This window comes from Echiichthys vipera (genome assembly GCF_963691815.1).
Source record: "Echiichthys vipera genome assembly, chromosome: 15".
Classification (NCBI taxonomy): Eukaryota; Metazoa; Chordata; class Actinopteri; order Perciformes; family Trachinidae; genus Echiichthys; species Echiichthys vipera.
Genome location: NC_139840.1, coordinates 13,672,946 through 13,698,584, shown reverse-complemented (window position 1 = coordinate 13,698,584; position 25,639 = coordinate 13,672,946). Strand labels below are relative to the sequence as shown.

General features: G+C 41.3%; 1 protein-coding gene across 1 annotated transcript; it reads left to right on the top strand.

Moving 5' to 3' along the window:
* Positions 1-997: 997 nt before the first annotated feature.
* LOC310958185 (phosphatase and actin regulator 1-like) lies at positions 998-24,978 on the top strand (the record flags this gene model as incomplete). Its single annotated transcript, XM_083929032.1, has 11 exons — positions 998-1,128; positions 4,242-4,406; positions 11,925-12,005; positions 13,605-13,808; positions 14,177-14,522; positions 15,681-15,874; positions 17,666-17,822; positions 21,235-21,290; positions 22,291-22,352; positions 23,405-23,549; positions 24,902-24,978. Exons 1-11 carry the CDS (start codon positions 1,044-1,046, stop codon positions 24,976-24,978), a joined length of 1,572 nt encoding a protein of 523 aa, XP_083785158.1. The 5' UTR covers positions 998-1,043.
* Between the last annotated feature and the right edge of the window lie 661 nt (positions 24,979-25,639).

Here is a 25,639-nt window from a genome sequence, read left to right as displayed (position 1 = left end):
GAGAAAAACTAATTTTGAGAAAACAGCCTTTAAAGATATGGATTGTAAAATTCATACATTTTTCAACACACTACAGGTGAATAGGATAAAACAATGTTAAGATATCACCATGAAACTTCCCCAGTTTATTACTTAAATTCAAATTTATATATTCAACCGAGGCATTCTTGAATGCTATTTGGTGAATTTTGGATGTATTCATTCCACCAGTCTGAAAGAAGACACTTTAAGGAAGCAAAATAGCCCAAAATGTCAGAATTGACCAAATGATTTTTGCCTGGGGTGTCTCCCTTTAACTGATTAGAACAAAAGCAAATCCCAACTCACTGTTTTTGCAAATAGGGCTATGATTATTAAGTGTTAATGGTTATAATTGCTTTTTAAATACGGAAATAATCTGTCATGTAATTTGCTAAATTGGAATCCTATAATCAAACAAGCAACTTTCCCTTCGTCCACACTGGCCTATTAGAGGAGCGCGCCGTGCAGCCAATCACAGCCGCTCACTGCTCAGCTCTACTAATCGTGGATTAGCCACAACCAACCGACCGCAGTCTACGGCTCTGGGAGGGAGAGGTAGTCACTGCCGTTCACTACTCACCCTCTACTTTATTATTAGCTCATTTGGATCTGGCAGCAGGGCTGTTTTTCCCCAGCAGCGGCGACTTGGGCATTGCGCAACCGAGTGGCGGCACATTATTGGGATCTCAGGTAAAGGTGTGGGAATATATAGCCAGAGAGAAGGGAGTCGATGGAAGCTGCTACTGTAGCCTAGGTCAGGTAGGACTCCGTCGATGCCCCCTTTAATTTAAATCTGAACAAAGCCCACTGCTACGTTTTTCGCTTCCCCGATGTTCAAGACGGCCAATTACCCGACGGTGGATCCTGCGCCCTCCATCATGCACGGTACTTGGTTTACCACGGGGTGCCGAGAAACGCCCGTAGCGGTGGAGAAACCTAAGAAAAAGGCGTTCAGCCTGGTCAAAATGATGTCTCTGAGCAACAAGAAGGGGCACGGCCAGCATCCCCACCACAACAACAACATGCCCTTTACGATCCACTGTCACATCGGGAAAGAGATAAAGCACATCTGCAGCAATTGCAGTCGCGGGAACGACACACTGGACGGTGAGTATAGGCTCGAGCCGTGTGGTTTCGCCCATAGTCGCCCTGCGGTACTACCATCCAAGATACTCCTCATTATCTGGCGACGGCCATGCCTCTGGGCTCCTGTACGATCATTCAATGCGTTTGAAGTCTCCTTTATGTGGCTGCTCGTGTGATATTATTAGTATATACTGTAGTTAGGCTACAGTTTCGAAGTGGGTCAGTGTCCTTTGGGCACAAAGCGACCGTGATTTGCTGTTGGAAACTGCCTCTGACTGGATCAGAACTTCTTAAAGGGTTGGGCTCTGACTTGATTTGCTACTTGTTGGTTTGCACCATGACAAATATATGTTTGAATTAGTCTTTTACAGGCTTATTATATGGGAAGCTTAAGTATGTCTTCAGTGTACCATATAGGTATCAGAATGGCATGAAACTGCAGGCTGTTTACACACACACACCATTTCCAGTTCAGTGTCATTACATCATCCCTCAGCCATCTTGGTATGCAAACAAGTGTTTGTTTTTTTAAATTAAAAAGCAGCCACAACAGTGTGTTTGTGTGCCTGTATGCATGTAACATGGTGAAGGTAGGATGTGTGCCTGCCTTAAAAGAAAAAGAAAACACCTATACATTTAAATCACATTGGGTAATTGGCTGCTTTGTGCCTTTTCTTTGCAGATTGGGCTTGTTTCTCCTTTGCCATGATTTTGTCAACATTGTGATTAACTAAATAACCACACACTTGTATTGGTGACTTTCTACTTCTGTGTTTCAGTAAAATAAATATTGGGTAGTATTGAACACACAGCACCAATACACACACAGCCCTTTTAGAGTTTCTACAGATGGTTCATCTTCACAGAATGCACCAAAAGCTTGCTTCTTTTGTCAATATAATACATATTTCAGCAATGTGTTGTGGCCTACAAAGACGTGTTTGATGCTGTGTACTGATGATTTTTTCATTGAAGCTGATAAATGTGTCATTATCTGTATCATACAAATATGGTTGTTATTTGGCCGCTGGATGTTACTCGGCTTTGATTTGGTTTATCGTCTTCCCGTCTTAATCTACCTCCTAATGAAGTTATTTGAATCTTTACTGGAGTCAATTAGCATTGGCTGTAGATCTATTTATAGAGTGGTGTGGTGGCATGAATGCTTAAGATGGTTGGCTCTAAGGCACAGGGGCATTTGATTGATGGTCCGATATGAAACTGATTTCCACTAACTTACTGTCACATTATTTATCCAGCCGTCCCATTGCTCTGGGGAGGCGACTGGCCTGCAGAGTGACATATCTATGTTGGCAAACATAATGAATGTGATGTAATTATTAAAAAACGAGCCACCTGCACGTTCCCTGGCAGCATGTCATGGCTGATGATCTGACACAATGTGATGACGGACAACTGGCATGACAAGCTGGGCTAGAGGTCACCTGCATCCAGGCTCCAGTCATGAAAAAATGGCCTATTCTGTGTTTCTGAATATGTTTCCTACCTGCTGTGTCCGTTGATTCCACATAGACTCAAACCTGTCTAAGTGAGGTGTTGCTGGTCTGCTAGAGGTCTGCTTTCACAGTTGGGTTGTCCAAGTTGGGTTATCATTGCTCCCACAATGAAGTATGGCAATGCAAGACTATGCTGTCATAAGTCAGAAAAAACAGACATGATGGATGAACCATCTAAAGCAATTCTCACCTTTCTGGCATTTTTACACCTTTCTTTTGTAATCCTAAAATGCTCCTAATAAGCATATGGCACACTAAAATGTAAAAGAAATCCACCAGGTGTTGAAACTCAAACATATTCAATTCTAATATGTTGCTGATAAAATTCTGACCAATCAGTTTTATTCCTTCCGAATTAAATTATTTGCAGAGCTTCCTGCCTGTCAGCCGTTGCTCCGTTTCAGTTGCGCTGCTCATGCTGCATTCCAGTACCATGGGAAGTCTGAAGTGTCTGACCTCCAACTAGGCAAAGTGCACTGGAATGCCAGTCAAAGTGAACCTCCTACTAGCGAGGTCGGTGTAGGTAGATCTCCCTCGAATTTGATAGTGGGACGTTCACTTTGACAGGCATTCCAGTGCACTTTGCCTAGTTGGAGGTCCGAAACTTCAGACTTCCCATGGCACAGGAACGCAGCATTGCTCTCTCACTGCATGTGTCAGGGGAGAACGGAGTGTCAGTGGTCCAATGTAAGAGAGTGGGATTTTCAAGGGATGCACTGTGAGACATCCAAGAAAGGTAAGAATTGCTTTCAAGTTGATTTTTTTTTTTTTAACAATGTGTGGAAATGGATGGCTGCCCTCCCACAAGACACATCTGTTTTAGTGATCGATTTAGGTGAGAGTAATGAGGTTGTTTTCTGTCAATTCTTTTGCTGTTCTTGCAAGATGGTTGAATTCAGGCAGTTAGGATATGGACTACTAAGACTACTTAAATGTGTATGTTTTATTAGTTTCGTAATGAGACTGAAGAGCGGTCCCCTCTAAATTCACATTTATTTGCTGCTTGCATTGTTTACTTTTGGGATCTGTTCACAAGCTGGTGAGTCTGTTGGCGTCCGAGATTTCCGTTTGAATACTTCTTTATGATCATACCTCTACCTCTCTTTGTTTTCTAAGCAAATGGCAACTTTTGCCACAGTTTGTGTGTGTGTGTGTGTGTGTTTGTGTGTACCCTGGTGTGTAGTGATTTGTAAGTTGAGTTGTTTGTAACACATGTAAACGTGAAAACCAAACCATTGGGATGTAAAAGGCTGGGCTTTGTGAATATTTGATGAGGAGTAGAAAGATTCCCCCTTAATGAGGTGCTTATCAGTCTGTTTAGTGTGTTTTTGGCAGGCTAATGCCAAGCGCTCCAGTGTGATGCAGCCTCAAACTGTTCAGACTGCGAGCGTATCCTGCGTAATGCTATCTGATATGCAAGTTTGTTTATTCTCTCCCAACCTCATCCAATTACTAGAGAATTCAGGCGGCCGCTTGGCACATATTCTTACTGCTTGGATCTCTGTTAGAAAACGTGTCTCCTGCATTCACTGTTAGCTCTCCTGTATGATTACCAGAATATCACCTTCTCTGCATCCACACCTAAACTTCTTTTTTTTTTTTCTCATTGCCTTACAGCTGAGGAAGTAGAGAGGCTGGCCGCCATGCGTTCTGAGTCCTTACTCTCTAGCACCCACACTCCACCCAGCCGTCGTCGGAGCAAGTTTGCCACTCTGGGACGCCTCCTCAAGCCCTGGAAATGGAGGAAGAAGAAGAGTGAGAAGTTCAAGCAGACCTCTGCTGGTACATTTTTTTCTTAATTATACAGTATGTTAATATAAGCACCAAAAACACATGCAGGTGCCAAGTATCACAAACAACCATGTTATTGTTAACCCTGTCAGGTTGTGGGAAGAAATTCAGTGTATATCCTTTTGCCAAAAAAAAACATAGTTTCAATCTCCCGGGTTATTGAAAATGCAGTAAATTGATTCAATAAAAGTGCAGCGTTGGAGTTTCATGTTTTGAGGTCTCTTAAGAGAGCCTTTGATCTTTCAGGCCAGTGTTGTCAGGGGCGAGGGAAGGACATGCGCTCCTCAGATGTGACTGTATTTATTCCCCTCAGCGGACACATCCTGAAATCTACGGTCAGCCTGGTGGACAGGAGGAGACTCTTTTTTTTGTCAGACTCCATCTTGCGGGTCAGATAGAGAGTTCTTACTTGAGTAGAAGATGAACAATGGCACAGACAACTGATTGCCATCTTGACGGGATGTTCCAATTTTAGAAATATAACTTAATTAACATTTCCCAGGTGTAAATCATAGATGGTAGATCAAGGATGTGTCTCCACTCCCTTCCGCTATAAGTGAAGCCAAAATGTCTTAGATACGGGTGTCGCCATCGTGTATTTTTGCAACTAGAGTCTGCGCAGTAGTGATTGGGTGTTTTTATAGAACAAATAACTAAATTTATTTAATTTATTTAAAACTTATGCTTAAACATATATCAGCAAGATAAAACTACCTAAAATGTCAGAAACCATCTTTGAGAAAAAGATTATTTGAGATGTACTTTGATATTAGTGTGGCCCATGTCCCATCCACTAACATGAAAGGGGGTGGGAGTTATAACATGAACTGCAGCCAGCCACCCAGGGGTGTTTAAGATGTTTTTGTGGCTTCACTTTTGGGGAGGGCCGTCTATCTTTATGTACAGTCTATGGTGTGAATGAATCAGTCTGTGGTTGGTTGATCATCATTGCCCTCTTGCCGTCAATCTTTTAAGTCTCTTATGTGATCACCAATATGATGTTTTTTTACCTCCACCACTTTCCACAAGCACACAACATGTATTTGACTTTTTGGTTGACCATTTAAAGCTAAGATGGTCTGTTACTGTTCCCAGAGTGCTGTTTGGCTGTAGTTTGTGTGTCTGCCCTGACATGGTCCTCATGGCTCATCAGCAGTCTCTCTAACTACGTGGTATTTTTAGTAAGACACAAAAGTCTCTAGATGCTTGACTTTTTGATGTTTTACTGTATTTTATGCGTGTGTACTTGGTGGCATAATCATGTCGATGTTTTCTGTTCATTGGTGCAATCCTGTATGCTCTATAACAGCATCTCCCCTGTTGTGATGAAAGACAACAATGAAGAGCTGAGCAACAAAAGGGCTTTTTTTAATGTTACAGTAGACTTCAGTGAAAAAGCTCGCCTCATGGCTTTTGTTATCCACTTGTTTTGTATGCATAATGCTGCTGTCTCCAAATAAGTCTTTTGCTACTATTGTTAATTTCATTTTTTTTTGATCGCAGTGTGATGATAGATTATGACCCAGCAACATATCTCTATGGAGCGGCCTCTGAGTGAAGCCTTGTTTCAAGCTGTAGGCGGTGAGCAGTCTTGCAAGTAGCTGCCGATGCTCAGGCAGATTCTTTAGCTGCAGTGAGGCCACCGCAACCGCGCACACACTGTCAAATCAATTGCAGCAAGAAGCGTGAACCCCTGACTTTTTAAAGCCCCAAACAAGAGGAATGTGCCATGCACTTCTGCAGCCGGCAGTGGAAGAGTAGAAGTCTCACAAACGTGAGCCAGTGCAGTAAATTCAAATGACAGGAATTGGCTCAGGTTTTTGAATTGTAGCGTTCAACACATTGCATTTGAATGTGGACTTAAAGCGTTACTACTAAATGCTTTTATATAAACAATGACTCAAATGACTACAAATGTGTAATGTGAAAGGAGGAGACTGCAGATTCCTTTAATCCAGTTGTGCACCCAAGGAAAACCTATGACACCATTTATTTCATAAGCCAGTAATTGTAAAAGTTTTACATGCCAGTTGATTGATAACACTAGTATTTACCATATTCACACTCTGTTATCTGGCTACGTATCAGATAATTTATTCCATTCAGTGGTTTGAACAGCATTGAATCCAGTGGTACAGTATGCATAAATTAGAAACGGTGAACATGACAAGAGTGAAGCGAACAAGTGGATTTTAAGAAGGCATGTTATCTAACAAGTGTCAGCATGGTGGTGCAGTGGTTAGGGCTGTCGCTTTACAGCAAGCTGGCCTGCTTTGGCTCTTTTGCGTGGGTAAATTGTGGACTCTGTTTTATCTGTAAATGTGAATGGGAGCGTGAATGGTCGTCTGTCTCTATCAGTGCGTTTACATGCAGTTTAAAACCCCGATTGAATTTTTGGGTTTGGGGCATACTCTAATTTCTCAAACCCCTCGTAAACACTGTACTCTGTATTGGAGTTCTCATACCCCGGTTAACAGACCTAGATAACTCCTTTAGTAAACGTGATATCCATGCATGTAAACCCCCATCGAATAGTGATATAGTCAGACATTTTAGAGGACATAAAAATAATAAATTATTTTTGGGTGGAGGCGGACTTTAAATTGTAGCAAAAATGAAAAAGAAATTATAGTCTGGCTCCAATAAGTGAAACTGATCATTTGGAGTTGAGAGCTGTGTTTGCAGGAACAAAATTCCCCTTACTTAATCGAGGAAACAGTATTGAATTTGCTTGACCTGTAGCCCCACAATTAATTTGTGTTTTTAAAATGCAACGTCACACATGCTGCCGTGCAATTGCCCTCATTTAATTTGTCAACACTAAGATGTCAGCCTACTCATATAATAGCCTTAAAGCCTGGAATGGCATGACCTCATTTTAAAAGATATAAAGAAACTGCTGCCACGCGATTATGACCAATACTTGATTTAATTTATCATACTAATACTTTCAACCTTTAACCTTTTTGCTTAAACAAATTTGAAAAAAAATGTGCTTTACGGTAGCACTTTACATTTGTCTCATCAAAGACAAAGGGTATAATCATGGTTTGTGCTGCGCTGTGATGATACATGCCCCTACGTCTCTGCAGTTCTCTCTGATTCCTTACTGTTGATTACGTTTGCTGTGTCAGCGGGGTAGCAGACCAACCACCGGGCATGCAGATGTTGTCGTAGATAATTGGACACTGAGCACAATAGAGGATTATGAATGCGCTGGGATATTAAGCAGATGAAGGCCGACTCTGGGGGACTGTACTCTTCACCTCAGGAAGGAAGGACGGATGGCCTGACAGTTGGATGTCTTATCACGCTGTCTTATCCTCCTCAGTACATTATCACAGTAAGCTTGCATCGCAAAGAGATCTCAGTAGGCAGAGATTCATCAAAAGAACATGCACGTGGTAGCCTGATGTCATCTTCATTTTTATTTCTAATCCAAGTTAGCAGTTCCGTATGAACATCAGTAGTTTAAGTGCATTATTCTTGCTGTTTATTAGCATTGTTTTTTAAAATAAAAATCAGAGATATCCAACGTGTTCATCGATCATATACTGTATGAAAAGGAAAATGTCACATTACAAACTTTCCGTTTCCTTAGGTCACGTTTGGCCCCATCCAAGCTTCTGACGTGTGAGTCTTCTCATTGATAAAATAACCCATGAAAGTTTTAATACAGTTTTTGTGAGGCTCAGGCTGAGAGAATTGCCTCGGTAAAAGCCTCCACTTTGAGCTACTGAGCCTCGGGGTTGGTAGGATGTGTTCTGACTATCTGGGTCACTTCGCAGTGGAATATATTTTCTCTGAAAATTAAATGTAGTGTTCTCAGATCAATACTGGCTGTACTCAGATATGCCAGTTTCATTTAATATGCCCTCAGCTGAGTCTCCCAGATGAGCGTCTAATCTTCTCATCTTGCAACAGATTGAGTGGCTGCAGTGTTGGAGCCACGGTGGACCGCCCAAAATAAAACTGTTGATAGCCAAGGTGACTTGGAGGACAGTGCCTGCTTTTCAAATTCTGATATGAAAGATTGCATTGTGTACTTTTGTACTGATGGGCCTTAAATGAATTTTTAGCATGTTTCAATTAGTGCACTTCAGCTGTATATCCCCCCAAAAAAATGTAAGTCAAAAGCAACTGGACTTGGTTGTTTGTCTTGGACGACGTTTCACCTTTCATCCAAGAGGCTTCATCAGTTAATTTACGCATCTGACCAGGTTGGGACTGGTCCATCGGTCTGGTGTCGAGATCCAGGTATTTAACCTCTAGTGAGGGCGTGCACAAGGCTGATGATGTCACTGGAACCCTTTGTGCCCCAAGTGCCAACAACAGTCGTTGGTGGGAAGTAGGTTTCGTCTTCATTAGTGCTCTGCTGGGTTATAACGACAGTCACTAGAGGCCCTTTGTGAACAGTTGTTCCTTGAGGTTAGATTGTTGAATCTCCTGGGAAGGGATGAAAGGGCAGCATTATAAATGTGAGATAAGTGGTGTCTCAGACCTCCTCCTCTGTTTAGCGATAGTTTCTTTACTTTGACATAGATGGCTTCTTTTACTCCTCCTTCAAACCATCTGTTCTCTCTGTCCAGGATGTGGACATTGTTGTCCTCAAAGGAGTGGGCTTTCTCCTTGAGATGTTAGTGGACAGCAGAGTCCAGGCCTGAGGAGTTAGCTCTCCTGTGTTGGGCCATGTGTTTATGCACTGGTTGTTTTGTTTCTCCAATGTAGAGATTGTTGCATTACTCGTTGCATTGAACATCATAAACCAGATTGCTTTTGCTGGTGTGTGGTGTTCTGTCCTTGGGATGTACTAGTCTCTGTCTGAGTGTGTTACTGGGTTTGAAATAGACAGGGATGCAGTGTTTGTTGAAGTTCCTCCTGAGTTTCTGTATACTTCTGAGTCAGCTGTATACTAATACTGTAGGTTCACAAGAGATTGACTGTATTATAGTCTGGTTCATTCATTGGTCAAACCTTAAAACTAAAGGTGATTGGACCTTTTCTGTTCAGGCCCCTCCATTGTGGAGTGACATGCAGGAGGAGATCAGGGAGGCTGACACATTGTCTTTAAGGCTGGATGTTGATTCAATATGATCATTTATAATTTTTAAAAGACTTGTAGCTCTATTGTGATATACACTGGATACCAAATTTAGAGAACAAAGGATTAATGCGGTTATTTTTTTACTGTTCAGTAAAACGCCAGTGGTAGAATATCCTCTGTGGCTATACCAATGCTGTACTAGCATGTTTTTTTGAATAACCAAGGCACTTCAACAAAAACCTTTTATTTTGTGAAAGAAAACAGCGAGCCAAATTAGAGAACAGTAACCATTGTGTCAGAATAGAAGATTTAAACAATGTTTTCTTCCAGCTATAGGATTTAAAAATAAATAGGTTTTGTTTTATGAGCACATAATATCTAAAGACCTATCTTTGCAAAGGATTTTGAGTTAATGGTATTACGTAACTGTGCACATCCCATGGCATAGCAGTTATGTCATAAAGCTTTGAGTAATTACTCTTCATTTTGGAACAGCAGTTTAATCCCTGAACATATGACAGCACTGCCAGTCAAGTGTGGACCTTTAGCCCTGGGTTTCCCCACTCTGGCAAACGGTGGGTGCTGATATTTTTAAAGAGACTTGTTACTTTGATGAACATTGTCTGTGACCCAAAAGACTCTCTGATATTGACATTGGTATTTAAAAGCACCGTTGTTGCTTCTCATTTAAAAAGTGTTGTGGGTGTTTTTATCAAAATTGGCAGCCAAGGTACAGAAATCCCTAGTTTTGATCACATTTTCAGAGTACTACAAGGTTTACTTTTCTCATTGACCACCAGTTACTGCTCAGCTGGCAGACATCATAGATAGAAACCTCTCCAGTTGATGAACTTATGGAAATGTTAATGAGAGTAACTACAAAAAAAATGAAATGTGTGATGCCTGTGGTGCTTTGTGGAAAAATATATATCTACAGTCTGTTGATTATGGGTCAACTGTATGATAAATCTTTTTAATGTCCCTTGAAATACATTGCCCAATGTTAAATTTGCTGCCTCTGGTTGAAAAAAAAAACCTTTTTGGAGGAGCTGCCAGCATTAGCATTCCAAGTAGCATTGACAAATGGCACAATTTCCTTTCATTTCACACTCTTCAATTCACCACTTCCTTGGGCTCCAGTAGAGATGATTCTTTGTGTGACATATTGGTGATATTTGGGTCACGTACTTTCCCCCCCCAAAAAATGTTTTGTTGCTTAACGAATTCTCCGCTTGAAGCTGATCTCTAACAACAAACATTTGGAAAAGTTTTGGAGTGATATTGAACATCTGGTATCCTGGAGGAACTCATAATGTCTACTGTTTGATGAAAACACGCTCTGCTGGCATATTTTCCAAAGACACCGAGGATGTGTTTGCATTGAACACAGTGCCTTAGAGCTGGGACGGTGGGTCATATATAAAGCACACATGGCACGATCTGTGATCTCCCTCTTAAGCAGGAGCTCCAGAGACCTGCAGGGAGCTTGTTGTTGATCTTAATTTCATTAATTGTTTTTTATGCCGGGTTAGATTTTTGAAATTACTAACATGATTTTTAACTTGAGCTTTTGTTCAGCCCACTGATAGAAGATGTTAAGTGCCTCAACCCTTTGAAGCCTAAAAATAGAAGCAGTGGCTATGGGACATGTTAACATTTGCATAATGCATTACAATGAGAGGTGCTGTTGGAATATCTCCCCCATTCTTTATCTGTTTTGTTGATCAAGATCCATTTTTTTTGTTTGTGTTTTTTTTTGCTTTAGGTGGTCAGAAGAGAAGTCCCAGTTTCACAGATTATATTAATAACAAAATCCAGACTTTAATACTGCTGTTTAAGAAGCTTGGAATTAAGATTTTTTTTTTCTTATAGAGAACAAGAGGTGATAATTTAGATTTTTCTCATTGTCAAATCACATAAAAAGACAAATCACAATCAATTGATCCTACTATCAAGTATCGCCTGTGAAGCCAAAGCCTGATATATCTTATTATCTCCTTGTACATTTGATTGTTATCCAAAAACTATTGAAAACTCAAATTCACTATTTACTCCTGTTTAAGCTGGTTTTCGAATGTATGAAGTCTATTTATTTTTAAACTGTTTAAAAGGTTTATGTCTTCAGTTGGAACAAACGACAGAAAAATTAAGACTTATGTATAGTTAGTTTTGGTATTTTCATTGGGATTTGTTTGACAATAAATATGTTATAGAATAATGCCTGCCCTATTTCATGTTTTCAACAAAAACATCCCTGTAAGTAAAAGTAGGAAAAGTCTTGCTCAGGATCTTCAGATTTTAGCAGGTATTCTGAGATGATTTCTAATCTAATAAAACCATTGCTTAAGATGGATAACTATTTTCCCCTGGGATCTGGAGATCTTTTTCGGTTTTGTATGTATGTTATTAAAAGGTACAACCAATATGAAAATGACATCATCATTATTCTCCTTTTATCCCCTCAGCTTTGGAAAGGAAGATGTCAATGCGACAGAGCAGAGATGAGTTGATCAAGAGAGGAGTGCTGAAAGAAATCTTTGAAAAAGGTGAGGTTAACGTTATACAATCGCAGCCTGATTTAACAGCTGGAAACTGTCTCGGTTTTAAGTAGAAAGTGCAAGAACGGTAGATGTGGTGCACTGAATCGGAAGGTCTTTAGTTATTCATCTCCTCATTTATCAGTTTTCTCTGAAGTGCACTCTTCAAGATTTGGCACGGGGCATTTAGAGATATAATCTTTCATTATAGACATTTTTAGGGTTTTATAAACTCTTTGATATTTATTTGATGTGCCTTAGACACCCCATATTCAAAGCCAGAGAGTGATCCATGCCTCAGGACATCAAAAACATAGTTGCCAAAGCTTAGAAAGTACACTGATTCTTGCCAAGATGTGAACAGAGCAAATGAGGAAAGATGTTTTCCTTTTTCTAATCTTATTGTTTCACAACTTGTTGAACTTTGATCAAAAATTAGAAGAGAGCTCAAATAAAAGTGTTAAAACCAAACCTAAATCAAGTACAATTATAAACAGAATACTGTATTCATTGAATGATATCCTCCTTGGCTTAAAGTACCATGGCCACCATGAGCTTTTTTTGGACAATAACTGTGCCACTCCTTAGAATGCATATTAAATCGACCAGGTGCGCTCAATTTTCCTGCCCAGTGACAACCTAGTTTCCATGATCAAAAAAGAGCTTTTGTGTAAAGCTTGATAGATCAGCAGTGGTTATTTTTATGCATGCAAAGCAAACAATTGTTTTATCACTGACGTTCCTCTGATGTATAGATATACCACACAAGTCACCATGTTGTCAACATTCTACTTCAGTGTGCTCTAAATAGAAAAAGATCCATAGGGGCAAAAAAGAGAAAAGAAACCTCTTTATTGGCAAATATTTGTTTCATGTGATTGGTTGTTGAATTGTTATCCGCTATAACTGGTCGCTGTCTTTGACGGGCACTGTCATCCTGGATTTAATGTGGCACGCATCAGCCAAACTCTATCACAGGTCTAGTTTAGGGTTAAATGGTACAGAGTCTGCCATTTCTAAAGATACAATCATGTCTTGGCTGCTTCAAAATGAGGCCCTTTGAAGTGTATCTATATGGCAGCTGGTTCCAATAAAAACATATAAATTGAATATAAGATAATAGTAGAACAAAATAGAAAAAAACTTCCCTGGAAGACTTTCTGAATGTTAAAAAGTCTAGACTAATCTGTCTTCCCACATAATACAGGGACAAGCATTCTTGTGGTTTTCTGTTTCAAAGGAAGTCAAGATTGAATTTAGTTGGAGAGCTTCTAAACATTGTTTGTCAGAATATGTGAGTAGCATTGTCAGTTGCACTGTCAGCCTTAAAATGCGGTCATGAAAAAAACATCAAATGGCTTAGTGCTGTAAAAAGAATTAAAAAGCAAAAGTTCTGTCAAACGGCTTGGCTGACAGTGTTCCCTGGTCTGCTTTGTGCTGATAAAAGGCTCTCGGGTCGTTAAACTTTCTCGAATCCTCCCTTCCCATTGTCAAAACTCGAAAACACACAAAACACCCCGAGTTCATTTTAAACTTTGGTTTCTCTCGTGCTGTCAAACACAGTTGACTTTTCGACTGATTGTCAGATTGTTACTGTTTTGTGTATAGCGACCTTTGAGTTCCGCTCCTCGATGGACGGCGGAGTCTGCACTCAGGAGCCCTCTATGAAGTCATCTATGGTCCTACCCACAAAGAAATCTGTCACCTACTCAGGTGACCTTCAGGATACCCATGCCAAGCCACCGATGTACCACAAACAGCCTCCTGCTCTCCCCCCGAAGCCTTTTTCTAGGATCCCAAACCATAGCACAGGTCAGTGGTACACTACTTATTACTATGCACAGTACTTTCTTTTGACAAATGAGCTGTGGCTGCTGTTGCTTTAAATCTACCTGTGTTACAGCACGTGCACAGGATTATAGTAGTCTCATTAAATTCCCCTGTTGTTAGGTCAGCTTGGTTCTCTCTGTCATTGTCAATCTGTCAGTCAGAGGGAAGTGGCATTACCCTGGCCAAATCCCACTGCTCTGTGCTGACGACTGAGCCATGTCTGATCGTCAATGAGCTCTGTTTGTCTGTCTGCAGCAACAAAGTGTAGTAGATGCACTATAACCCAAGTTAACCCAGTATACAGTACTAATCCTTCTTTATCATCGTATTATACTTTTTGTTGTTTTTAGATTCTTGCCAGCCAATGAAGTTGCCCTGTATGCCCGGGGGAAAGCACTCTCCACCTCTGCCCCCCAAGAAAGTGATGATTTGTGTGCCTCCAGGGGGGCTGGACTCCTCCATCTCCCCTTCTCCGTCCCCCAATCCCCTCTGCACCCTCTCCCAAAAGTGTGCCCCTTCCCAGGGCATGTCCTTCCACCACGGCACCTTGCTGCCCTCACAGCTCGCCGCTCTATCCAGTCTTCACCAGAGCCATGGTCACCCGCTGCAGCTACAGTACGGCAGTTTGCACGCGCCCAGCCGCATCATTGAAGAGCTCAATAAAACCCTGGCGCTCTCTATGCAGAGGTTTGAAAGGTTAGTAGCAATCAGTGCTCAGCTCAGTACATCTGATTTTCCTTTAGTGAAGGCAAGGAGGGGTTATGGATCGGCCTCTATTTGTCTATCTGTCTGTACATCACACATAATATCTTGCTTGATTTTTGACAACTTTGATAAGGGGTCAATATTTCATTCTGGGGTTTAAAATATTTCACAGTTGGAAGTTAAAACTTGATACAAGCAGCGCTAATCAGAATAAATATGCGGCATTTTGTCCGCTACTCTCAAATATATCCTGGTGTTATTGAGGTCACGTCTTGCCATGTAGTGCTGGTGTATATGTCTAAATCGGCACACTGCCTCACAGGGCAGCATGGCCTAATTTTGAAGTATAAATGTGTGTATGTGTGGGCACAGTGCTCATGGAGTAGGCGTCCCTCTAGCAGTTGACCTGGCATAACATGACCAGCTGCTCTTTTACAAGAGCTGCCTTTCTTCGTGTTTTTGAGAAAAGGGACAGGGTAGCGGATTGGACATTACGTAACGTGGTACATTAGGATCTCTTTTTCTGCAAAGCCATTTGGGCAGGGATAAGGAAGTAATGGTCCTAACTTTTCTCACAATTGGTCCGAAAGCTTGAAAATGGTTATGCAACAGCGGTTCATCATAAGAAGCTCTAACTAGATTGTGATTAATCAATCTATCAAATAAGTGCATGTAAATTAACTTTAAACCTTTTACTCTTGTCACCTTGTTTTCGTTTATACCAGCTGAATAATGAGTTACTCTATTCCTCTGTGTACTTCAGAGGATTGCATGGTGTTGCGTAGGACTGCACCGGATTGTTCTTGCTCTGTAATCAGGTTGTTTGTACTCCAGTTTCATTCAGCTGTTGTAAGTTGAGTTGTATATCTCCTCTCCCTCTAAACATGGATTAAAAAGCCACTAAGCTATCATTAGGACCATGTTATTATTTCAGTAACGCTGCATTTTATAAACAATCTTTGCTGACTGTAAAACGATGATACAGAGGTAAGCTTCAAATATGAGGTGTACTGTGTAAACTGGATTTCTGTTTTCACTGTTGAGGGGGATGGGCAGGTTCATTCTCTTAGCATGGCCAAATGGTATGGCCATAAGCATGACCTATTACATTAATGCTCAGTAACATATCTCCCTCTCTCTCTCCTCTAGCTCTGCGTTTCACGGCATTGGTCACTGTGTTCCTCTGGACAGGAGAGAAGTGCCATCTGTGATCATCGACTATGAGGATGATAAAGAGAACATGCCCAACGAGTCCGACTACGAAGATCTGCCCAGCATGTATAAGGATGAGGACGATGATGTGGATGATGACGACGATGAAGACGAAGACGACATATTATCAAGTGAGCAGCAGAAGTCATGGTGACCTTGAGGAGTCTTTGCACAAATTAAGAGAAAGTTGATTGTGAAGTTAGTGGGTTACATTGGTTTTATATTAAGCGGGAGAGCGGTCTTTATCTATTTTGGTTGCAAGGGTAGCTCATGTTAACAGATTTCATGACACATTTTCCTGACTAATCCTGATCAAAGTTGCTGCTAGCTTCACTTGAAGGCACCTGGATCTCAGATGCAGTTTGATCCTGAAAGCAGGAAAAAAAATTAGGTTCACAGTGTATCCAGAATCATGCTGTCGCCCATGGAAACACTTGCAACCTCTCAGCAAAACTGGTGATGTGTGCAAAGCTGTTTGTATCTGGGAGCATGTTGGAGTTTTTAAAAGGTTGGTGATTGGCCATGCGTGAACAAATAAATCTCTATGTCACAATATGACTTTAAGGGACGTTGCAAGTTTAAGTGGAAAGAAGGAGGTATACTTCATTAATCCTGAAAGGGGAAATTCAGTTTTCCACGCAGTTTATACACTGCGCACTCGTGCAGACCCAAATACACACATGCACAGGACCTATACACATGCATTATGTATGGAGAGCTGTCAGAGTGAGAGGGCTGCCTCTAAGGATTGTGCCCTGAGCAGTTGGGGCTTAAGTATCTTGTTCAGTGGTAGCACAGCAGTGCCCAGGAGGTGAACTGACACCTCCATACTTGGTCCGTATGGAGACTTGAACCAGCCACGCTCTGGTTGTTTTAATTTCCCCTCGAAAGGACTTACTTTCTTTAGTATCGCTTACTGTTAGTAAACACAGCATTCTGAGTCATCCCCTTATCTCCTCTCTGGTTTGAGCTCAACGGAGGGCTGCAGCGGTGGTCGAGCGAGCGACGGAGAGCGAGTGAGCCCTTTTCAGTGAGACAAAAAGCAGTAAATCAGTGGAATAAACGGTATTTTATGATTGTTTCACAGCGGTTACATTTAAAGGACAAATAAACCTCCACAGAGTCGTGCTGGAAGGTGCTGCACTGATAATGAGTGAATGCAGAGCTTCACTGTTTCTATTGGTGTCTGCCTTGTGCTCTGTGCTTCAGTATCTGACACTGAGAGGGAGGGGCATTGCAAAGTGGCATTTGGAGATCTGAGGGCTGCTCACTCTGCTTGCTGGGATTGGCTGGGAGTTAAACTCCCATGTGGGCCAAGTCACACCCAGAAAAGTCCCTGTCCTCTCTAAATACCAACTAAACAGAAAATACAGAAAGAGGGCAGGGTCTCTGCGGAAACCGACACCACCAGACTCTTTTAGTTGGTCATAAGTGATGATTTAGAGGGATTACTTTCGTATAAATGTTAGTTTATACATTGTTTTTTATACCTTTTTGAAGGTGCTCTAAAGTTCAGACAGTTCACCAACTTCTCAAATACAGATGTTCTGGGATGCCCCTCAGCATCTGATACCGATGTGCAAGGCACTCACATGTACACACAGCCGGATCTGTTATCAAAACAAACAGAGTGACACACGAGCATCTTCATTCTCTGCTCAGGATGCTATTTATCCACTATATCTTTACATAGCACTTATTTATTTGCTGCTATATTCATTTTCTGAAAGTCGAGCATAGATCCTTTTTAAATAACACTCAAATCATCACCATAATCAGCAGTATTCTATATTTCAACATTTTTCCCTTTTTTCTGAGAGATGCCGTAGAAAAAGTCAAAGAAGATTTTGGTAAACGAGGCCTCACATCTATGCTTCATGCCTGCAGCTCCTCTCATGTTTGGCCTTGGGGGTTGGGTTTAGGTACCCTGGCTCAGAAGGTGCTGAGGAAAGACTCTCTGGCCATCAAGCTGAGTAACCGTCCATCCAAAAGAGAGCTGGAGGAGAAAAACATCCTTCCCATGCAGACAGATGAGGAGAGACTGGAGTCTAGGCAGCAGATAGGCACCAAACTCACAAGGTTAGTACACATACACGCATGCATTTTTAAACTGGAATACATTTACACACATACGCAAGTTATGGGGCAAATATTTTCGGTAAACCTGATTGATGTTGCTGTAGCCAACTCAACAATTGTTGCTGGAAAAACCGAACTGACTCTTCTCAACCAAACGGAGCATGTTGTCTTACTTTGGGCTGATGATGGCCCAGTATCCTGGCTGATAGAATTGGGACTCAGTCCAAAGCATTTTTACTTCTCTTATATTCTTTCATTTTTTCCTTCTCAACATCCAATAAGGATAAACGCTTTATCTTGGTAAAATGAGGCTCTGAAAATGGAGCTGACCTAATTTCAGCGATGCATCAAACACCCCCCCTCTTTTTCTTTTCCTTCTCGTCTTCTCCCTAGCTCACTCTCACTCTCTCTCTCTTCTTTCTTTCTTTCTTCCTTCCTCCCTCGCTGACTGAATCACCACGGTGATGCATGTGCCAAACTATCTCCACCCGACTCCTCCACACAGCAGCACCACGCAAGCGAGTCGCTTCATACAAGCAGTTTACACACGTACACACTCTACACTGGTGCAGTGCGTAGAAATCACAGGAATTTGTATACATATGTCGAGATCATAAATGTGAATTCTAGTAATTGAACAGATCAAACAATGTAATGTTTTTCCCCCTTACGGATCACGCGCCTCATTTGATTTCACTCATGACTCGCCTGTCTGAATGAAGGGGATGTAATGATGTGTCGAGAGAGGAAAAGACCAAGCGTGTGGGTAACAATGAAAGCCAGATATTATGATAAGATATGAAAGGTGGGAAATATGGTTGCAACGGTGGGATGCAGTATCATCCAGAGACATTGGCACATAAGCCACTATTCCCCACTGTGATTGGAACACAGCTCCCAGAAGGCCTGCCTGCTTAGTTGTCATGTTCCCAAAAAGCTCTGTCGCATCGTACTTTGCCCGGTGTCATTTCATACTTTTTGCCAACGGCTTTGTGTCCTTTAATGTTGTCACTTGTGCCAGGCCAATCAGAATTGATTATGATAATGCTAGGACACACTGACCTCAACTTACTAGTAATGACCCGATTCACTGGGAGAACCCTGGAGACCCTTTTTCTAGAGTTTGGGCTTTTCCCCTTGAGAAAGGGCACTGCTGTGTCTTTGGCAAATAGTTTGAGTCTTTCTTGCTTTAATATGGTTTTAATTATTTAATGTAATGTGAAGTTTATGTCTCTCTTTAAATAAATAATTGGACATTTTAGGAATAAGGTGTATTTGTTTCTTTTGCTGCGAGTTCGGTACCACTCTCATCTGTCAGGTAAATGTAAAAGCTGCAGCCAGGAGAAGCTTGGCATAAAGACTTGGCTAGTTAAAAACATCCACCTAAGCAGCAACCTCTTAAGCTCACAAATTAACATGTCATGTTTTGTTTTGTTTGTTTGAAATAAATAAAAGGCAAGTAGTGGTTTTAGCGGAGGGTTATGTGTGAGAATATTTCTTGGCCAGGCGTACTGATTTCCTGGTGTGCCGTCTTCATTGTGAGGTTTCCAGCAAACCAGAAGTGACTCAAAGAAAGACAGCAAATAAACGCATATCCAAAAATGTTCAGAAATGTGGGGAACTACAGAGTTTGGTGATAATTCCTTGTGGATTTGTCATTAGGAGTGACTGCAGCTTAAAATACATTTTTCGTCATATTAGCCGCTTAATAAGGGCTTGTTTAACTCCTTTATATAATCTCGTTATACTCTACTCTTCATATTGCACAGACAGACTGCCTTAAATAAACCTGGTTGCGATAGAAAATATTTGGGAAGAAGCATCCATATGGAGTTTTTTTTTTTTACCGGTCTGTGTCTGTTTATTTACAGTAGCTGCGTCGTTGCTGGCTCGATGCCCATATAAAGCTCAGACCATACTGATAGGCAGAGAGTTCTAGTTTGACATTCAGTGTTTTGACTTTTCACAAATGATAACCCCCCAAGTGGGCGAAGAAATTACACAAGATGAGAGAAGACAAGCCAGTCTAGGCGCAGACCTAACCCTGCATACAGTAGCTTAGGGGCTGAGCAGTTCCAGATGGCTGTCGCATCTGAACGAGATGGAGACATGGAGTCATTGATCCAGTGCCTATTGTTAGGTCTACTCCTGCTGGATCCTGACAGTGCTATAATAACAATCCTCAGCTGAAAGCACATAGAGTGACCTTTCAGAAATTGCCTTTGGGTATCTTTGTCATTTCAGCCACTTACACATTGAGGAGATTGAAGATAATCTGTGCAAAATGTATCTCTTTAGATGTTGCTGAAAAGAAGAAAATGTGATGAGGACAGTACCTGACTGTTGTGTCCCATGTGTAAATGTGTGTTGTAAGGTTTATTTCTGCTGCCTTGGGTGTTGAAACCATTCACTTGGCGTGTGACGGTGTCATAGTGCCTTATTCAGCATCAGATGAGAGCTGAGTCTTCAAGAATATCTGGCTTTAACTGGTCTTCTTCCCTGCATTGCACCAACATATTATCATGCAGTGATTTCATTAGACGAGAAGGATTGGGGAACATGGCTGAAAGGATTATTAGGAAGTGCACCTGTCAAGATGTCGTGAGCCAAGATCTTAAAAAAAAAGATGCAAATCTTTCAACGATGAGAAAACAGTTGCTTATAAATAAGTTGTGCTGGAAATAGTTAATAGTTCATGTTTATTTAATTCAGCTTGGGACTACATTGCGTTTTGATTTAAAAGCCTTTGGCTGTCGGTTGCATAAGCCCTTATGCTGTGTGGCAAAATGTGAGTAAGATTACAGGTGACTGATGATCAAGTAATATTACATGTAATGTAGCTTTATTTGCATCCGGGGATGAAATGGTAAGCCACCGAGAAATTTCCAATGGTTAGTGTCACCATGTCAAATTTTAATTATCCTTTCAAACCGGTCTTTATTTATTGCGCTTTGACTAACTTGTTAAATGCTATCCAGTATCAAACAAAGTTGGCAACAGTCTCCCGGACGCAGACTACACAGTCGTAAGCACATCCATGGAAAAACATGGCAGGAGACAGTGACAGCGCTCCAGAGAGTTTTTAGCCTTCAAAGAGAGTTCAAGTCTGAATTGTCATCATATTTTGGTTTTATAAGACTGCTGAGGGAAACCTGTCTGCAGAGGATGCAGAAAGGAAATTGCTCTTATTTGAATGTTTATGCAAACAAAAGGAAAACAATGCTGTTAATGTATAATATATTAAACTGTATATGTAATTATGAGTACTTTTTTTCATTTCCAGCACATTTTAACCATACCAATAATTGAATACTGATGACCATAATAATTTTGGTCACTATAATCAGTGATGTAAGTGATATGACATTTCCCTGTGATTATGTGCTGACCATGGATGTATGTTTCTAACCAGGCGCTTGAGTCAGAGACCCACAGCGGAGGAGCTGGAACAGAGGAACATCCTCAAACGTGAGTGTCTTATTATATTAAACATTATCTCTGCAAATATGAACAAACAAAAGTATCATAGCGACAAAAGTGCCCTCTCTAACCGTGCGATGCACCATTAAACACATAGCAGCGAAGCATGAGTCCATATTTGTTGCAGCCTTTTATGCTTTTGAGTTTTTAAAATGAGGCCCGGTTGTATGAAAGCTAGTGGCTTACTTCTCTCCCTTTTTATTCCTCATTTGCTTTGCCTTTTATATCTGACGCAGACAGGCAGTAGGGCTCCCTGAGGGGTCATGTCCAGAGAGGTTTTCTTTTGCGTAAAACACATGCAGTATCAGAGAGAAGCAGTTCTGTTGCGTGGTACTCTTTCTCGCATCAAAGACTGATTTACCAGCAGTTCCTGCCTTCCTAGAGGCTCCTGCATGATTGGCACAGTGCAGGAGCAAATTCTGCTCAGAAGTGACAAGTTATGTCCTCACACGCATACAAGGTTAAACACACAGGGCTTCATGTTCTGGAGTGGGAATCCAAAACTGTGAGTAGTACTACAGATTCTGTATGTGTTAAGCAAAACCACAGTCTAACGGTTGAAGCTTTTGCAAACAGGAGCAGCTTCTTGTTTTCTCTTGTCTCCTCTGAGCTGGAGGTTTTTGTCCCCGTAATTGACTCTGAATATATAGAGTACAACACATGGATGGATTCGAGGGGGATGTAAGAACTTAGCAAACAGGATCAGATTTTTTTCTTTGTAAAATAAAGAAAAGTTTATCCTTTAAATAGGTTAATCACTTGATCGGAAACATGGACCAAAAAAGCCCCGGGACAATAATTATCCCATGATACCCGTTACTAACAGCCAGTGATGAAAACTATTTTAGGCTGTAAGAAACTTATCCAGTTTAATGTGGATCTAATGAGCCGTATGGTGTGTTCCTCTCGCGGTCATTTCTAAACGGTTCATACGCAGTCCACCGTTTCCACACTTGCGTTCTAACACTCACTCTTGCATTCTCTGCAGCTCGAAATGAGCAAGAGGAAATGGAGGAGAAGAGGGAGATAAAAAGAAGGCTGACACGAAAGGTGAGTCCAAAATAACTCCAAAGGTGCAAACCAACACTTGGAGGGGGTAAATTATTGGCCAGGATAAACAAACACTGTGATTATGACTTGTCTGTAGCAAGAGGAAAGAATCTAGGCCTGGTATTATAGTACTCAGGTCTCACCCGGGAGACACTGATGTCCTTTTTGCCCTTGGCCCCTTCAGCATGTTGGCTGCCAAATCCTTCTACCCCACAGGGAGGTGTTGCGCATGTTCCCATCACTTTCAATTAGATTATAGCACATTCTGCTCTCTTGCTGACATGCCGCTCAAAACAAAAAATCTCACAGTCGTCCTAAACCATATATTTTTTATTTGATTATATTTTTTTAAGACCTAAATATATATAATACAGGATTCTGAAGGCCAATACAAACATTTGAGAGTTAAAAAAATATATCTGATAACGCTCAATCAGCTGATATTTACTTGTGTACAGAACATCATAACATTACATTTATGATAATTTATTATCACTTACATTTTATGCATTTTTAGGAATTTTGATCAGGATATCTACGGAACATTTTACTGTCGGAAAAAAACTTCACTGTATTCTCTGATACACAAATTGTGTAACCCTTCAGTGATTCGCCACTGCTTCCAAATGACCTTTGATGTTTATGTACCTCAATTTCTTATTTATCGACCGTCATTAAAGGTGTTACAGATAAGATAATATTGGTCACCATTGCAACCTGGCTGATTTGACCAAATGTTGGTGTTTTTTTTTGTTTTGTTTTTTTAAATCAATATTTATGACATGTATCTGAAATTATCATTATATGTTTCTGATGCAGATTCATTTGGCCATTGATTTAATACATGTCCTGAATGCTAGAGCAGTGTGATATTGAACCCCTCTCTGGCACACCTGAATAAGAAATACTGGATGTGCATGTCTTTTTTTGTAATCTTTTATAAGTAATTGAATATATGCAAATTCTGAGAAGCCCCTAACCCGTGACCGTGACTAAGAAAACTCTACCTAGTTTTCTGTCCTCCAACTCTATTTTTTCTGCTCTCTTTCCAGCTGAGCCAGAGACCCACTGTAGAGGAACTGAGACAGGCCAAAATTCTCATCCGATTCAGTGACTACGTGGAGGTGTCAGATGCCCAGGACTATGACCGGCGAGCAGATAAGCCCTGGACCCGGCTCACAGCAGCTGACAAGGCCAGTGTCATTTACACTTAGTTAAACTGATATAACCTTTTAATAATCTCAAGATCCTTCCTCGCTCCCTTTCAAACATCAAGTAGTGGTGCCGTGCCACATATGACGCAATCTGTAACGCAGGAGAGTAATGGTAGTAGGATGTGTTCCTCCTTTCTTGGTACAGCAAGTTCCACCTCAGCTGTTTGATTCTCGTTGTGAGTAAACACCCTGGCGCAGTCCTGCTGCTCACTGCCCCGCGGCCCGTGCTTCTGATATATAATGAGACCTGGATTTTTGCGGAGCAACGATGCTGCCTCCTTTGCTCTGATAATACGCAGTTCTGAACGCGGCAGGTCACACCTGAGGAGCGCTCATGTGGAAATCACAGGGATTCAGGGTTTTGATTATGCAACAACTCCTATTATGTAAGAGAGTAATCGGACAAGCAGTGCCTCAGGACCCCTCAGCCACAGTGAAGCGCTGCTGACTTTATTTTTTCCCTGCCTTCACCGTCTAGCACATATTTTAATATATTGTTTGTTCTCCTATTGCAGAAGCATGCTCTCCCAGGCTGGAGACATTCTCTTGAGTCATGCTAAATGAGCAAAAATCAATGACTTCACTCGGCTGGGTTGATGTCACACATGACATTGTAGAGGGGATTTAGGCATATTAATGAAGACAAGGCACACACTATTTACTGGAACTTTGACTCATCCCTGATTTCCCGTAACTTTTGACTCATCCGCACTTTCAGAATCTCTCTGCAGTCATCCTACCCTTGGGCAAGGCACTCAGACCTCCATTGCTCCTACTTAGAGGCCATGATTCACCAGATATTATCCCAAATGTACATGTCTAACTGCATGAATGGAACGCGTTTTGTTTTATTTTTTTTAAAGGTGTTGTTAACCCTTCAATGCATATCTCTGGTCTTTAGCAACCTAGTAAAATAGTACTTTTATTTTTTTATTTTTTCGATCCAAGGACTGATGGCTTGTAACACCTGAATACACTTTACAGCTTGGAGGTTTTAAAGAGAAACCTGTATTGGTAAAAACTAAAAACGCTATGTTTGTTTTAGCCTATATTGTATCACCTCCTCATTATAAACACAAGCTGACTACCCAAATCGACCGGCAACTTATTGAATATTGTTTTCCATGCTCTTAGATTTTTGAAGAGGAGGAAAAGGAGGCCTCTTTTGATGTGAGAAAAGAATTCAGTAGAATCATTTACGGCCGAAAGATAATCGTAAATGATGCATAAAGCATGATAAAAGGAAGTAGAGTCTGGGCTTAGAGACTGCAGTCTGTGTACTAAGCCTCTGCAACTCATCTCAAACGCCCTTCTCGTTTGTCCCTCTGCAGGCAGCTATACGGAAGGAACTCAACGATTTTAAGAGCAATGAGATGGAAGTGCACGAGTCAAGTCGCCATTTAACCAGGTAATGTGCTGAATCCATTCATTTGCATGCATTTTATATCAATTCACATACAGCTATTGCTACTCACATGGGGAAATTAGTAGCTGTACAGAGCAGTGAGTTCTAGCTGAGGTGATGAAATGTGATGAAATGCTTTAAAACACAACAACACTTTTTTATGCTCATCTTTTAGGTTCCACAGACCATAGTAGACCACCACTGTCTTGAGCTGTGCCGGACCGGCGCTCTCCTCCACTGAGAACCTTAAGTGCTGGACAGTAAAATGGTGCCCATTTCTAGAATAAGGCCATGTCTTCTGAAATGCCTTTTCAGGACCCACACAACTGAGTCGGTACTACGATCCAAGATGCAGACCCCCACTACTCCATCCACTGTAGTAGCAAATCATGACTCCAGTTGATTCACATCACCCCCTCTACGGAATTTGCTCGACTGTCTCTTCAACCTCTCTGCTGAGCTCTCAGGCAGGCGCTCAGTACTGCGGCGATCGGACAGCGGGAGAGTTTTTCTGTCGCAATCGGTCGAAACTTTTTGGACATCTACTGAGGGCAACCGTACCTCGGTTCATCCATAACACCAGTGGAATTGTCTCAGTGGACATGTTTTTAATCTCTCCTCTTTATTATGCTGTCACTCTGAACTCCTCTAGCCCTTATGGACAACTT